The sequence below is a fragment of the Poeciliopsis prolifica genome, unplaced genomic scaffold, assembly GCF_027474105.1.
Source record: "Poeciliopsis prolifica strain line A6 unplaced genomic scaffold, Auburn_PproV2 SCAFFOLD016, whole genome shotgun sequence".
NCBI classification, from domain to species: domain Eukaryota; kingdom Metazoa; phylum Chordata; class Actinopteri; order Cyprinodontiformes; family Poeciliidae; genus Poeciliopsis; species Poeciliopsis prolifica.
In genome coordinates this window covers 1,342,881-1,359,555 of record NW_026562391.1, presented here as the reverse complement: position 1 = coordinate 1,359,555, position 16,675 = coordinate 1,342,881, and the positions used below count along the sequence as shown (strand labels likewise).

Sequence of the window (16,675 nt, the reverse complement as noted above, 5' to 3'; positions counted from 1 at the left end):
ACTGTTTCCTCTTGGTGACATGGTCCATTACTGTGCTGGAGGCAAAGCCAACAGGAGAGATTGGTGCAAAAGTGATTTCTTCCTGCTGAAAGGAAGTGGTTCCTCTTTCTAAGGTCATCACATGCTGTGATATATAAACTTTTAAAGTCAGTTCTTCTATTTACTTCTATTTTATTATTTTATTCCTGTTGTTGATATTCATATCAAATAGCGTCAAGTTGTAATAATATTGAACATTGCTCATTTAGTTTTCATTGCTGTTGAAATAATATATTGCTGTTATTATTGCTGAATATTGCTGTTTGCTATTGCTGTCCTCACCTTTAGTGAGTACAGCAATATGTGTCCTCACTAAAGGTGAGTTTCTACTGGAGGAGGAAAACAGCTCCCATCTTCCTGTGATTCTGTCAGAATCAACTTAACATTACAGAAAAGCAAACTGAGCTTCTGCAGCCATTAGCTGTGCATCCTGTTAGCCTTTAGCATAGGTTGGGGCTTGTATGTGTCATTAATCACATGACACATAACAAGATTTCACAGAAGCCTGGCTACTAATAAAAAAACTAGAATTTAAATTATTATAATTGTTTTATTTTTTACCTATTTTATGTATTTATATTTTATTTATGTCTTACATGAGCGAGCTGCACAGCGGGGCATTTTGTAGCACCGTTTGCCTCGTTGTAAGAAGGTCCTGGGTTCGAATCCCAGCCTGGGCTAATTATGGATGGAAACCATTCAAACTGGTTTAGTCCTCAGGACTAAACCATGGCCCTGCAAGGAAAGTATAGATGATGCACGGATGAATATTTAAAGTTGAAAGCGGAACCAAAGCTTTGCCATTTCACCTCCAGTCGGGTGAAATGGTTTGGTTCAAATGAGTCTCAGTTAGCAGCTCGTCATGTGAGTGTGAGATTCTTTTAGAATTTTGTTATTGAAATGACCCAGAAACTGGGTGCTGAGGTGTTTAGAGGTATAGAGTGTGATGTCACTGATGATGGTCACTTTTTTCATGGTGTTGGTTGGTGGCGTTCTGGATTCCTTTATTCAGATGCCACAACAACCCAACCACTGACTAGAACCGACCACACTTTCATATATAAGGGTATTAAAACACGCAAAAACAGGGAAGTAATGCATTTTTTAAATGTATGCAGTGGTTTGTGTGTCTAATAACAGTTATGACCTGCTTTTTTTTTCTTTTTAAGCTGAACGCGCTGCATGTTAAGTTGTCGAGTCAGACAACTTGAGGTAAATGTTGTCACAGAGGAATTTACGGTGCCGCTTGCCCAGACCTTTTCCTCTTTTGGCTTATAACATAATCATAATTTCACTATTGTTTCTGTTGGATAACTAATTGAAATATCATACAATATGAGGGAGAGGTGAAAAACGACACGGCAAGTCGATCTTTTTGAAACTTGAACTTTTAATCCCATGGCTCTTCAACGTTTCTATAGGCTTTCAGGGATTAACCTTTGCTTTGATATCTGTTTATGGCGTCTCGAGATCTATTTCGATCTTCCTTTGACGAGTCTCAACCTCTGAAGCAACATGTTTTCGCAGATTATTTAAAAATATTAGAACAATAAAGGTATTTCTAATTAGCTATTCTTCATATCTTAATGACTGTATTATGGAATCTGATAGTGTTTTTGCTAGGATCTGTAGTTCTTTAAGCTTATCACATTGTTTACTGTTTATTTCCTGGAATAAAAGCTTAGAACGCTGATTAAAAAGGTTTTGCTGGTGTTGCTGGAATTGAAGACAGTTGGAAGTGTTGCTGTATTTTAACTGCTTTTTGCTTGTAAATCTTTCTTCATATTTCTTTTTGTAATCAAACTCCTATACCTGGAAGTTTTTGTTTGGTAAATGTCCTTAAATGTAGAGTATAAGTTTCTGTTTCCTTCGTTAAAGCCCCTCATGTAGCCCATAGTGGTACAAACTATAGCTGACTTAAAGGGAAACAGTCTGGGAAAACTGAGATAAAATGTTGTCTCTTGCAGAGCAAAGCATACATATTGCAGATTTCTCTCACACATTCACTGAGTGAAAGGTTAGGAAGACAAGAAACTTTAAAAAAGACACTAATCGTTTGAGGCAGGATTTCCTGTTGACTGCTTGTTCTTCATTTCATTTCTCCACAGAATGCTTGAAATACCAGAAATACATTTACAAGAACACAGAAAGCTTCTAACAACAACATGCAGATGCAGTAAAGCGGGAAAATTCTTTTTTTTTTTTTTGCTTCTGTTTTTACCCCATTAGTTTCAATCCACAGCAGTAAAAAAGAAGGCTTGAGTGGATTTAAAAACTTCATAAGTATCAAGACAACTTCACACAGAGATCACTTTTATAACCCTTTTTCATAATAATGCTGATCACTGAAGCACAATTTGTGACAAAAACAATAAAATTAATCATGACGATAATGAATACACAGCACTGGAAAAGGGGCAGTGTTAAATATACGTTTGCACGTTTTCCGGTTAGCTAGAAATAAGAAGAGGAAGGAAAACTAACCAAGCCCTCAATGTAACTTCCACCCTCAGAGGTGATGCTCTGCAGCGTTGCATTGCAGGACAACAGCTTCTCCTGAGGTGAGCAGCCTGAAAATTACTTTATTTTATAACATATTACAGCTAATGAGAGACTTTTAATGTTGAAAGACTTTCATGATTAACAATTGTAGGAAGATTAAAAGATGTAAAACCTTCTGTTTGATTTTCATTTTGCTGAAACCAAACAGTTAAAGAGAGAAGCAGCGATGAGTTTTTCTGCAGCAGCAACTGGGTTTGTTGCCCTGTTCCTCTCTATGACAGGTACTGAAACACATTGATCAACTCGAATTGACAGACTATCTGCAATATTTGGTGCAAATCAAATTAATGGAAGTAATAACTGTTTAAAATGTCCAGTGGTGCATTGTGGGAGGTGTAGTTGTTATTATTGTGAATGTGATTCATATTTTTGATGTTATTTGTGTTACAGTGGGACAAGTTGAACCTGACTGGTCAGTTAAATATGATCCATCTCAGATCTGTGCCTTGACAGGATCAACAGTGAAGATAAAATGTTCCTATACATATCCGTACAAAATACATGGAATAACAACAAAAGTTAAAACAAGGCTCTGGTTCACTAAAGGAAATAATCAAGTCCCTGTGGATCTGAAGAAGGATTCTGACTATAATGGTCGAATAATTTATAACTTTACAGACAACAGCTGCAATCTGACAATCAAAGATCTGAATCTGAGAGACTCAGCTGAGTACAAGTTCAGGTTCGTAACGAACCAACCAGACGGAGCATTTACTGGTTTACCTGGAGTCATCTTGACTGTAACAGGTAACAGATCTGTGTGTTTGTTGTGAATCTTTGTGTTTCTATTTGCATGTTTCCAGATTGATTTTAAAGTGAGATGTTCTTGTTCCTTCAACCATCCAGACCTCAGAGTTCAGGTCAGAAGATCAGAAATGCAGACGGAGCTGAAGTGTGAAAGCAGCTGTGATCCAATCAAACCTCCTTCATATGTTTGGTTCAACAAGGAGAAGAAAATGGAGGAACAGACTTCTTCTATACTGGTCTCAGTCAGAGATGGAGACAGATTTTCTTGTTCTGTTAAAGGACATGAAGATCTCCGCTCTCGCCCTGTGTGTAAGTTTATTAACATTTTATTCTATCAATATTTCCACATGATCCATAGAATAAACTCTCAATCAAATCAATTGATACACATTTATTGATAAAAAACAGAGTTTTCACCTTTGCATATATTTTCTATGTCTGATTATTAAACATTTACTACGTTTTTGAGCAGCCATATTACTGAATAATTGTTTTTCAATGGTTTCTTTTTGAGTAACAATATAAAGACTTAATGCTGCTGTTGTGGCCATTTATGTTGATATTTTGTACATTGTAATTACTATCAATTTATTTTACTTCTATGGTTAGTTAGAAAATGTTTAAGTTAACTTAGAATTGATGGAATAGTTTAGATGACTTTGTTAACCTGTAGACCCTCCTATTAATTGAAGTAATTAAAGTCTATTGTTTGGCTAATTTCCCCTGTCATGACTGGAGGCTTTTGTAAAATGATTTTTTTTGGCAACTTTTGAACTTAAAACATCAAATCAAGTTAATTTTTCTTTTCATTTAACTTGTAAAACATTTTTAGTAATTGTTGCATCTATATTTTTTCAAGAAAGAAAACATAAATATTTTGGTGGTGCGTTCAAGAACCAAACCACCTGTTGCCACCATAATGTTTGGTGTTGGAGGCCAGAAGGCTGTGGCAGCTGCCCTGATACTCTTTACTCTACTGACCTCCAGCAATCAGTAAAATATCCAGATGATAATGATGCTGAGTTTTATATTTTCCTCCAGATGCTCCAACGTTTACCTCTGCTAACCTGATGACCTCTGGTCAGATAACTGAGGGGCGTTCAGTGACTCTGAGCTGCAGCAGTGATGCTAACCCAGAAGCTAACTACACCTGGAGGAAGAAGAACAACCAATCAATCGTCAGTGAAGACCAACAGTTTGTCTTCTGGTCCATCCTGTCCTCAGACTCTGGACTGTATTACTGCACAGCTCAGAACCAACTGGGAGAGGAAACATCTGGACCCGTCTCTGTCCAGGTCACATGTGAGTCAATCTGGTTTAACTACAAATTTACCAGTATTTTACTGGAACACCAGCAAATAATCCCTGATAGATTTAAATTTCTTCCCCTTTAACAGATTAATGTCTTCACCTCTTTCTCTCAGTTCACCTTTGACCTTTCTGCCCTGTCCTCCAGATGGTCCCAGGCCTCCCTCAGTGTCAGTGACTCCCTCTGGTGAAATCATGGAGGGCAGCCTGGTGACTCTGAGCTGCAGCAGTGATGCTAACCCAGAAGCTAACTACACCTGGTACAAGGAGGGAGAGGAGGCACCAAAAGCTTCAGGACAAAACTTCACCATCACTAACATTATGTTCAAGCAGAGAGGAAATTATTACTGTGAAGCTCAGAACAGCAGAGGGCGCTGTAACTCCACTGTGACTGTGAACGTTGTGTTAGGTAAGTCAAACAGAGGCCACAGTTGGACTCTCAAAAGGTCAGAACCGATCCGGATCCACTGGATCCACTGGAATCAGAATAATCTCCTGGAACCAGAACCGGCTGGAGCGACAAGAAACGGCAGCAGACAATCAGAGAGGGAGGAGAAAACAGGTTGATAATCATCAACAGTCTGGAAATGTGAAACATTGGAGATGAATCTCATGTTAAGAACCTGGAGATACTGATGACTGATTTCCTGAAGAGAAACTATTGTTTATAGCAGTTTGATGTTGAGGAGAAACGCTGCCTTTAATAATAGTAATTAATGGGTCTAATTGCTGCGTACTGAACACTGACTGTCACTGTGATCTGTTCAGCACCAAGGAACCAAGTCGCTGCTGCTGCTGCAGTTCCTGCTGTTTTCCTGATTCTCATCTGCCTCTTTTTGTGGATCCTGTGAGCAGTTCTGTTACTTTGAAGAGTTGTTGTTTTTTTATTTTAACATAGTCTTGATTTTTCATCATCACCTTCTGAAATAATTTCCTTCCAGCAGAAAAACCAAAGTGTGGAAGCAGCAGTCCAGACCTGCAGCAGGACAAGTTCCCAGTGAACAGGTGAGAGAAGAAAATGACTTGTTTGCTCTTTCAACGTTTTCATAAATTCATTGAATTCTTCATTGGTAATGTTATTATGCACCAAGTAGATGAGGGGAAAAAAACACTTGGGTTTACCCTGAAGCTCTTTCAGAGCGCCCCCTACTGGTTAATGTGACTGGTGTCCACAGGTGATCCCAGCAGAGGACGATGTTGCCTACTCTGTTGTCCACTTCGCAACAAAACAGGAAGAGCTTGTTTACTCCAACATCAACCCAACTCAGTCCAAGAGACACAAGAAGAGGAAGGAAGAAGAGATGGTGGAGTACGCCTCTGTTAACTGTGGTAGAACCAGAACTGCTGCAAGGTGAGACACTCTATATGTAAAAAAATAAGATCTGAACTGATATGTTCTTGTTCTGTGTATTATCTCTACTAACATGAAAACAATTCCTGCAGAACTGAGTCTGCACAGCAGGACAGTGTGGAGGATCCAGCTGCCTTGTACAGTTCAGTCAACAAACCAGGAAGGAACATCAGAGAAACTCCTAGTGGTTTATAAATGACTTTTACTTTTATTCTCCACTAGTTTATCCAGAGAAATCCTGTTATAAAGTACTTTTTGGTTTCTCCCGCTTTTCTTTTCTTTTGTTTCTATTTCCTGTAATTCATGTAAAGACTTTGAATTGCCTTGTTGAGGAAAAAGGAAACAGTTTTGATGTCATTTGTATTATTATTATACTCCAGTTTATTCCAGCACAAAGAAATAATATAATTTATTGGATTATGTCAGAATGTGCAACTTAAATTTTATTTGAATAAAGTTCAACCTTAATCCAGCTTTCAGATGATTTGTGTGTTGCAGGTTGGTAACTAATACACAACTTTATACACACAGATCAGCATGATCGCCAAAATAAAAGCCTGAACAGACCTGCTTCAGAAGGGAAGTTTCAACATAGAAACTATTTTTGCTGCAAGTATTTTTACAACCCTTTGAATTTTGTATTGAAGATATGAGTCAATATATTTTATTACATATTTACTATATTTTCAATATTGTTCAACTAAAAGTCTTTCAATTTCAAGTTGAATTGTCAAGTTAGAACTACTGGACCGATCAGGCCCATTTTAAATGTTTTGGATGATTTGAGATATTAGCAAGATTTTAATTTTAAGCATAAATTGCTTAAAAGAGAAAGTCAATATACCATTGGTGGCATATGATTGGGCCACTATGTTCATGTTACTAAAACATTCGAGTGAAACTCATGTGAACTTCCCATATTACAATAAGTTGCATTATCACACCTAAAACTATGAAACATTGCAGAGGAGTTCAGCTCTCCAGTGTTGTGTGTGGCTCTTAAAAGAGCCGTTGTGTTGTTGTCCGAGCTGTAGCAGCATTAGCTTTAGCATTAGCTGGTCTACTTGGAGCTGGTGTACTTGGTGACCGCCTTGGTGCCCTCAGACACGGCGTGCTTGGCCAGCTCACCGGGCAGCAGGAGGCGCACAGCGGTCTGGATCTCCCTGGAGCTGATGGTGGAGCGCTTGTTGTAGTGAGCCAGACGGGAGGCCTCGGAGGCGATGCGCTCAAAGATGTCGTTGACGAAGGAGTTCATGATGCTCATGGCCTTGGAGGAGATGCCGGTATCGGGATGGACCTGCTTGAGTACCTTGTAGACGTAGATGGCGTAGCTCTCCTTCCTGGTCCTTCTCTTCTTCTTGCCTCCTTTGCCGGCGGTTTTGGTGACCGCTTTCTTGGAGCCCTTCTTGGGCGCAGACTTGGCGGGTTCAGGCATGTTTCCTCTCCGAGTTTACAGCAAACAGTGAGCAGCAGCGGAGGGAAGCTGCTGTTATACAGAGAGAAACTCCTCTAGTACCGCCTCCTGGCTGTGATTGGCTGAGCCAGCAAGCAGGGCGGGGCTGAGTTCAGCCAGAAGATGATTGGTTGAAAAGTTGCGCCTGATTTAACAGAAGAAAATCGGCGGGAGGAAACTGAACGTTCTCACGTTCACTTTCTATAACCTGTAATGTATGAGGGTTTATACCGATATAAATATATTTCCTACACATTTCTGTTTTATTCTTAACTAGTAATTTTATTTGAAACCAACCAACTTGTGAACCTGCGAGTTGATGAAAACATCCATGTTTCATATGAAAACTTTGATCTTTGGGTGTAAAAATGTACAACAGAGATAATGTTTAGAGTAAGAAGAAAGTGTGAAATCCTTTTAACATAAATGTTCAGCAAACATTGTTACTCTTAACTGGTTCCTTCGCACCAGATAATTCTCAGTCATGGTTTTCAGGCAACATGAATTAACGTGAGTTTTGTGACGTGAACAAGAACCTTGACCCCATCAGCAGCAGTTGTTGGCCCTGAAAAGGGCCTTTGGTTCGCTGTAATGTGAGTTTAACCCCCGAAGCCGTACAGAGTGCGGCCCTGCCTCTTGAGAGCGTACACCACGTCCATGGCGGTGACGGTCTTCCTCTTGGCGTGCTCGGTGTACGTCACGGCGTCACGGATGACGTTCTCCAGGAAGACCTTGAGCACCCCGCGGGTCTCCTCGTAGATGAGGCCGGAGATCCGCTTGACTCCCCCGCGGCGAGCCAGACGGCGGATGGCGGGCTTGGTGATTCCCTGGATGTTGTCTCGGAGGACTTTGCGGTGGCGCTTGGCGCCTCCTTTGCCCAAACCTTTCCCTCCTTTGCCTCGTCCGCTCATCGTGACTCTAAGCTAGTTCTCTGCAGTAATGAGGATGTAGCGGGTTCAGCAGCATTTGTAGCGGGACTGCGGACGTGTTAGAAGACAGGGGAGAGGGTTACCTGAGCCTTCCCTTTGGCGCCACCTACTGATCAACATCAGGAGAGACAATTATGATTTATTGCTGTTTTTCTCAAATATTCATTTCAATATGATAAAGTTAATAGATGACTATTGCATTATATATCATCATGTGGACAGATAATAATTATAACTAAATATCTGACAGAATAGTAGATGTATGACAATAGATGCAGCACATGATTATTAATGGCAGCCTGTGTGATGGTAGAAAGATCTGGAAAAATAAAGAACTGATGGAGAACTGCAACATAATAAAGTTTAATTTGTCAAATAAATTAGATTTAAACTTGCTCTGTGCTTTTTCTCTTGATCCCTGCAGCTTCTTTAGACATTTATAAGATTATTGTGATCGACTGTCCAAAGGAGCTTTGAGATGTAACAAGGATTTTAGATGAAAAATGAAGTTTAGATACAGCGCTGTGATTTACTAAATCCTCTTGATTGAGAGAATATTTCTAAATATGGGTTTAATTACCGCTACTATAAAAACAACTAGATTTGTGACAACAATGGAGGCAGGAATCATTTCTCTAAATAACTGAGATCAGATCCAATAAACAAGATGAAGGTTTAGATTAAGCCAATATTTTTATAACTAAGGAAAATAAATCATCATCAAACATGTTTTATAGCTACATCACAAGGATGAAATGATGTCATTTTGGACAGAGCCAAGAAAGTTTGTTGCCTCCGGTGGATTTCCGGGCGGTCTGCTTGGTTCTCGCCATGTTCTGCCGCTTTCTCTACCGAATCACAGAGAAAAGTGTGAGAGGGAGCTTTGAGCCGCTGCTGTTACAGTGAGGGAGCAGCAGAGAGGAGGAGACGCTGCTGGACGTGTTGGGCTCCTGGCGATTAGTCTGTGCTTTACTTACAGTCTGCAGTAATGCTGAAGGAAGATTGAAGGTTTCCTTTTTAAAAATGAATTCATGATTAGGATTTCATCCCCTCAGTTTACATCCTCTCATCACCAAAATCAAAGTAATGACAATTTTGCAGTAATGCTGAAGATCAAACAATTTTTCTGAGACATATTTGATGTGTGTTTATGATCACTTACTTATGGAAGCCCATTTCCACCACTGTGTTAAAAAAATAAAATAAATTATCTCAAAAATAATGAGACAGATAGGGAATGTTTACAGGCAGAACAAACAATAATAGGAACAGTTTATTGTTATTGCATCTTTTTATGAGACACATCTGTGTTGACAGGTGAAGTTGTTACACTGCATTCATATTCGTAATAAAATCATTTTCTGATTTTTTATTTTTTTTGTATTTCTTGCACATTGGATTTCTTTTTGTGGAAGGTTATGAAAAGAGTCTTTTTTGTTTTACTGGGCACAAATTTCTTTGTCTTAAATTTTTTAAACTAGAGCAATATACACCAAGACAAGCTTTTTAAGCACTTCTGATTCATTTTGGGGAATTTCAAAAAGATTAATTGTTCTTTGTTGGCAGAATACAAAATAAATACATTTTCACTAAAGAGTTTGTTTATGATTTGCTGTTGCACTGTAAATAAAATGATTGGCCAAAATACCGAAAAGCATATATATGTCAAGACTAATGATAACATTTGTACTATTATTAAACTAATACCAACTGCAAATAATAAGAGATTAGTTGGAAAACTGTCACAAATGGTTATCTGTTAGTAATAACATGATTAAAACATTGAACGAACATGTAACACTCCTGTCCATATAGAAACAGTTTCCCTGACCAAGTAAGGGAAAGAAAACTGAGAAACTGCAAATATTAGCACTATCTAGTGCTGTTTTGAACAAGAGCCAAGTATTTTGCAATAATAAATAAGATGGAATACATAGAAATGAATAGATTTACCTTGACTGCACTTTCTGTATCTCATTATTTCATGAGATGTCATTATAATTAGATATTAATATGGTAATATGTCATTAGGTAATATGTCATTAATTTGATTTATTATCTCTTTATAATGAGATAGTATCATTTTATTGAGATACTATCTTAGTACTTTGAGTCACTATCTCATTATAATGAGATATAATCTCATTATAATGAGGTAATATCTCATTACCTTGATTTACTATATCTTTATAATGAGATAGTATCATTATATTGAGATACTATCTCATTATTTTGATTGACAATTGTCATTATATTAAGATAGTATGTCATTACTTTGAATCACTATCTCAATATAATGAGATAGTATCTGATTATAATGAGGTAATATCTCATTACTTTGATTTACTCTCTTTATAATGAGATGATAGTATCTCATTATTTTGAGTTACTATCTCATTATAGTGAGATAATTTATTTGATTTTTTTAACCGAGTGGCAGCAATGGGCTTCTATACTTACTAACTTGTACACTCAGCTGGATTGAAGTTTTACTCATCAGACACAAAGTGACACTTCAGACTGAAACTAGACAGAAAGGGAACAGCCCAGAAATCACAAAGTGCCTTTATCACAAGCTAAATATTTGATGTATGTTTAACATTAACATGGACTATTAGGATGGTTGGCAATGGCAGGCTTTCAAATCTCATAACACTGAACTGACTCTCATAAATAGGTTCAATAACGTCATGTTGAGGGTCTGAGGATGGGAGAGCTAGTTCTATGTATGTGGCTTGTTTAATGTTGTCGTAGCAACTGCTTTCCAAGATGGCTGCCGGTTACAAAGTTCACGGAAGTAGACGTTACATGAGGACTACGCAGTTTTTATCTAATGTGCACAAATTTTTTTTGTACTGTGGGAGGAAGCCGGAGCACCCGGAGAAAACCCGCTCATGTTCATGGAGAACATGCAAACCCCGTTGCATCTTACATCTTTCGCAAATTTGTTCACTGTACATTGACATAGCCATCCATATCGTGATGACTGAGATCTCGGAGCAAATTAAAAGTGAGGCAGATGTAACGTGCCATCACTCAAGCTATTTGACATGTCTTTTTAACTCGTTTAACTAACCTTGCTTTCCCAGCCTGCAAGGTTTGTTTTGTAATAACTTTCCTGGAGTCCTTCTCTTTCACGGTGGCTATTTCCTTAATCCTGTCTTCAAACGCCGTCTCTGGAGGAGCAGAAGTTAAGGATTTAATCTCAGCTGCTTTCTTTTCATCGCTAACTCCCCCAGCCGGGGAAGTTGGTTCTTCTTCAACATCAGAGACAGTGATTTCTGTCTGTCATTTCATCGGCTGGGGAAGTGGGTTCTTCAGGAATCTCTGTCTCTACAGCGGTCTCTTCTGATTCCTCTTTTGTCAAAGCATAAGTTATTTTTTGAGTCTAGAAACAACTTTCTAGAGTTTCCGTGGGGAAGGCATGAAGAGATAAGCATCAAAAATATCATACTCAGAGACGAAGCATTCATCCTGAGAATTTTCTGAGACCACTTCCCCAGCCAGGGAAGGGCTGAAAAAAATCAGTACCAAAATCAGCGATGCGCTGGTCCTCAGAAGGAGTTATTGCGAATTTGGTACTCGGAGAAAGTTTATTTATAATTTTTCTTATGGCTGTGGTAACCAAGTAGCCTGCGCAGAAAGACAGGGGGGAAAAGGGTTAGGGGTTAGGGAAGGAAAAAATAAAACACTTCTGTATAAACAAACCGACTATAACCAAGGCATTTTTTCCAGTAGCCTGCCATACAGAACATGACTCCATCATGTTGTGTACATCGATCCGAAGCCCCAACAAGTAAGCTAGAGAAAGGTTTTAAGATGTTCCCCTCGTTATACATTCACAGATACAAAGGCGAATTTTACTTTCTTTAAAATTTGTGGCTTAAGTTAGCTTCAGCTTATGCTAGTAGGTAATATTCTCGGACAATTTTTCTTGTAAAAATCTGCTATTCAAATATCTAAACATTTCTCATCCATTCTAACGGACAATGTTTGTACCTTATTTCCAAGTATATTACATGTATTTATTGTTAATGACGTGGGGCAGAGGTCAGATTACTGTTCAGGCTTTTTGCTTCCAAAGCCAGACGAAGCACAACGAGCCCGTAGTTTAACAGTAGAGCAGCTCTGGTATCTGAGTTCTAGTTCAGCTGACTGGTCAGGTTCAGAGTCATTACTTTTAGAAAAATATGGCCGTGCTGCTTAAGGTCTCTTTGTTATTACGTTTCATTACTTTTGGATGCTTCTTGTGAAAGGCTCAATAGGACGGTGTTTACAGCAGTGTGTACAGGCGGATCAGTTGCTCGGCTGTCTGGTTCTGCTCTCTCGTTCCCAAACACTCGCTCTTTCAGGCTAAATACAGAAGTGATTCAATGGAAATAACACAAGAAGGCTCCTTTGTCTTTGTCTTTAGGCTGAAGAAGCTGATCAGGAGTGAAATGAAGGCTGCAAACTTTGTTGTGCGGCGTTAGCTTTAACTGGTAGAGACGAATATTTACAAGCCACTGTCTTCTTAATTCACGATTGCTTGGAAATCCATGAAAACGTAAACAAAGTGCATAGTATTATTTTATTTGTGTCTTAAGTACGACTTTGTCTTTTATAGCAATCATAGTAACTGAAAGCGGCAAAAAGAGAGCCGCATTTGCGCATGCAGTTGTGACATCAGCACGGCAGGTGCAAAGAGCCCATTACAATCAGGTATAACATATTTTCCTGACAGGTGATCGTATAGTGATTGTTGTGATTTAACTATTTAACAGCGACCTCTAGTGTTTGACAGAAAACAAAGCTGGTCACGTCATGTCCTCATGAAAACAAGGAATAAGGAAAAGACAAACTGGCAAATACTGCAAATCGACAAACTGAACTGAAAAAAACAACAAATGACAAACATATCTGACAACATAAATTTCTGACACCCAATGTAACATAATTACCTGTAATGAATGGTTAACAACAAACAGCAAAAAATGTAACCCTGTCCATGTGGGATGAAACCTCGCTGTACATGAGAACTACGCACTTTTTATCTAATGTGCACAAAATGTCATAGAGTGTGGTGGTGGAGGTGGTGAGGCAGACGCTAGAGACCCAGGTAAGTTGAATGGCGAGTAATTTAATGAAAATGATCCACAAAAACACGTCAATAATGTAGTCCGCGGCCAGGCAGCACGGCTGAGCGGAAGCCAGGGCTCAATGCCGGTAGCAACTGGTCTTACAGGCGGCTAAACAACACAAAACGGCAGACAAAGGCAAAAGTACGACAAGGACCCGACGAGGAACAAAGGACACAGGAGGGACTAAATACACTGAGGGTAATCAAGGGAATAAGACACACCTGGGAACAATCAAGGGGAAGACAGGACAACGAGGAGAACTCAGGACACAGAAACAGAATAAAACACAGAAAAACACCGAACCTGACAGTACCCCCCCCTTAAAGGGCGGCTACCAGACGCCCAAAAACACAACCAGGGAGGGCGGAGGGGTGACGGAAGGAGGGCCAGTCCAGAAACATAAAACTACCCACAAAGGGTGGGCGAAAAGACGAGGGGCTAAGAGTCCAAAAGTCCAAGAATAAACAGAAAAACTACCCACAACGTGGGCGGAGGCGTTGAGGGAGGTCCGGAGGGCGTCCGCAGCGCCCGAGCCAGACCCCACGGGGGAGGTCCGGAGGGCGTCCGCGGCGCCAGAAGCAGACCCCACTGGCGAGGTCCGGAGGGCGTCCATGGTGCCGAGGAACACTAGGGGGCACTGGAGGAACACTGGGGGGCACTGGAGGAACACTGGGGGGCACTGGAGGAGCACTGGGGGGCACTGGAGGAGCACTGGGGGGCACTGGAGGAGCACTGGGAGGCTCGGGAGGAGCACTGGGAGTCAGGGGAGGAGCACTGGGAGTCTCGGGAGGAGCACTGGGAGTCTCGGGAGGAGCACTGGGAGTCTCGGGAGGAGCACTAGGGATCTCGGGAGGAGCACTAGGGATCTCGGAAGTAGCACTAGGGATCTCGGAAGGAGCACTAGGGATCTCGGAAGGAGCACTAGGGATCTCGGGAGGAACACTAGGGATCTCGGGAGGAACACTAGGGATCTCGGGAGGAACACTAGGGATCTCGGGAGGAACACTAGGGATCTCGGGAGGAGCACTAGGGATCTCGGAAGGAGCAGAGTCCACGGAGGCCGGAGCGGAATCCGGCGGAGCAGGAGCCGAAGCCGGAGCGGAATCCGGCGGAGCAGGAGCCGAAGCCGGAGCGGAATCCGGCGGGGCAGGAGCCGAAGCCGGAGCGGAATCCGGCGGGGCAGGAGCCGAAGCCGGAGCGGAATCCGGCGGGGCAGGAGCCGGAGCGGAATCCGGCGGGGCAGGAGCCGGAGCGGAATCCGGCGAGGCAGGAGCAGGAGCTGAATCCGGCGGAGCAGGAGCCGGAGCGGAATCCGGCGGAGCAGGAGCCGAAGCCGGAGCGGAATCCGGCGAGGCAGGAGCCGGAGCGGAATCTGGCGGGGCAGGAGCCGGAGCGGAATCCGGCGAGGCAGGAGCAGGAGCTGAATCCGGCGGAGCAGGAGCCGGAGCGGAATCCGGCGGGGCAGGAGCCGAAGCCGGAGCGGAATCCGGCGGAGCAGGAGCCGGAGCGGAATCCGGCGGGGCAGGAGCCGGAGCCGGAGCGGAATCCGGCGGGGCAGGAGCCGGAGCGGAATCCGGCGGGGCAGGAGCCGGAGCGGAATCCGGCGGGGCAGGAGCCGGAGCGGAATCCGGCGGGGCAGGAGCCGGAGCGGAATCCGGCGGAGCAGGAGCCGAAGCCGGAGCGGAATCCGGCGGAGCAGGAACGGCAGCCGGAGCGGGGTCCGGCGGAGCAGGAACGGCAGCCGGAGCGGGGTCCGGCGGCGCAGGAACGGCAGCCGGAGCGGGGTCCGCCGGAGCGGGGTCCGTCGGAGCAGGAACGGCAGCCGCAGCGGGGTCCGCCGGAGCGGGGTCCGTCGGAGCAGGATGAGGAGCAGAGGCTGGAGCTGGGCTGGCGGAGCGGATGTCTGGCCTGGGAGGCAGAGGTTTAGCATCCCACGCCGCGAAGGCTGTCTGGCGTATATCCTCTGCCTTCCCGCTGCAGCTCCACCAGCGCGGGGTGCTGGAGACGTGGAACCCAGTAGTCCAACAGCAGTCCCAGGCGTATGGCGAACCCCAGGCGCCTCAACGCAAACGAGGACGTACTCCTTGACTCCTCATACTCGCGAATGGTTCGGAGCAGCTCCTCTAAACCCTCTGGGTCCATAATGCGGCCTCACCGTAATTCCTTTTGGTCGGGTCCTTCTGTCATAGAGTGTGGTGGTGGAGGTGGTGAGGCAGACGCTAGAGACCCAGGTAAGTTGAATGGCGAGTAATTTAATGAAAATAATCCACAAAAACACGTCAATAATGTAGTCCGCGGCCAGGCAGCACGGCTGAGCGGAAGCCAGGGCTCAACGCCGGTAGCAACTGGTCTTACAGGCGGCTAAACAACACAAAACGGCAGACAAAGGCAAAAGTACGACAAGGACCCGACGAGGAACAAAGGACACAGGAGGGACTAAATACACTGAGGGTAATCAAGGGAATAAGACACACCTGGGAACAATCAAGGGGAAGACAGGACAACGAGGAGAACTCAGGACACAGAAACAGAATAAAACACAGAAAAACACCGAACCTGACACAAAATCTTTTTGTACTATGGGAGGAAGCTGGAGCACCCGGAGAAAAGCCACTCACGGAGAACATACAAACCCCGTGCATAAAGAACCCAGGCCAGGATTCAAACCCAAGACTTTCTTGCTGCAAGGCAACAGTACTACCAATGCTCTCTTCCAGGGTTTTGACTTCTGATTCCTCTTTTGTCAAAGCAAAAGTTGGTTTTTGTTACGTCCAACAGGGCACAACATATTTAATGTTGAAACTCAACTGTCTGTAAACAACTCTCTGAAAATGCAGAGATTTCTCCGGCCGGGGAAGTTTGCTCTTCATTTCCTCCATCTGGGGAAAAGTTTGCTCTTCATTTCCTCCATCTGGGGAAAAGTTTGCTCTTCGTTTCCTCCATCCGGGGAAAAGTTTGCTCTTCCTTTCCTCCATCCGGGAAAAAGTTTGCTCTTCGTTTCCTCCATCTGGTGAAGGATGGAGGAAACGTTTCCTCCATCTCTGGAAGTTTGCGCTTCGTTTCCTCCATCTGGGGCAAAGTTTGCTCTTCCTTTCCTCCATCTCTGGAAGTTTGTGCTTCGTTTCCTCCATCTGGGGAAAAGTTTGCTCTTCGTTTCTTCCATCTG

General features: G+C 42.7%; 3 protein-coding genes across 4 annotated transcripts; 1 reads left to right on the top strand and 2 right to left on the bottom strand.

Moving 5' to 3' along the window:
* The first annotated feature begins 2,230 nt into the window (after positions 1-2,230).
* On the top strand, positions 2,231-6,509 carry LOC129367140 (sialoadhesin-like). Of its 2 annotated transcripts, none has more exons than XM_055041433.1 (10): positions 2,231-2,600; positions 2,750-2,822; positions 2,992-3,348; positions 3,448-3,657; positions 4,390-4,650; positions 4,805-5,065; positions 5,425-5,503; positions 5,601-5,661; positions 5,832-6,007; positions 6,100-6,509. In XM_055041433.1, the coding sequence occupies exons 2-10, from the start codon at positions 2,768-2,770 to the stop codon at positions 6,200-6,202; spliced, it is 1,563 nt and encodes a 520-aa protein (XP_054897408.1). In that variant the 5' UTR covers positions 2,231-2,600; positions 2,750-2,767; the 3' UTR covers positions 6,203-6,509. The 2 variants fall into 2 exon arrangements, with proteins under 2 accessions (XP_054897408.1, XP_054897406.1); XM_055041431.1 differs by having other exon boundaries at positions 5,598-5,661.
* Positions 6,510-7,033: 524 nt separating this feature from the next.
* LOC129367141 (histone H2B 1/2-like) lies at positions 7,034-7,451 on the bottom strand. Its single transcript, XM_055041434.1, has one exon. The coding sequence runs from the start codon at positions 7,440-7,442 to the stop codon at positions 7,068-7,070; it is 375 nt and encodes a 124-aa protein (XP_054897409.1). The 5' UTR covers positions 7,443-7,451; the 3' UTR covers positions 7,034-7,067.
* Positions 7,452-8,042: 591 nt separating this feature from the next.
* LOC129367142 (histone H4) lies at positions 8,043-8,532 on the bottom strand. Its single transcript, XM_055041435.1, has one exon. The coding sequence runs from the start codon at positions 8,369-8,371 to the stop codon at positions 8,060-8,062; it is 312 nt and encodes a 103-aa protein (XP_054897410.1). The 5' UTR covers positions 8,372-8,532; the 3' UTR covers positions 8,043-8,059.
* Positions 8,533-16,675: the final 8,143 nt, after the last annotated feature.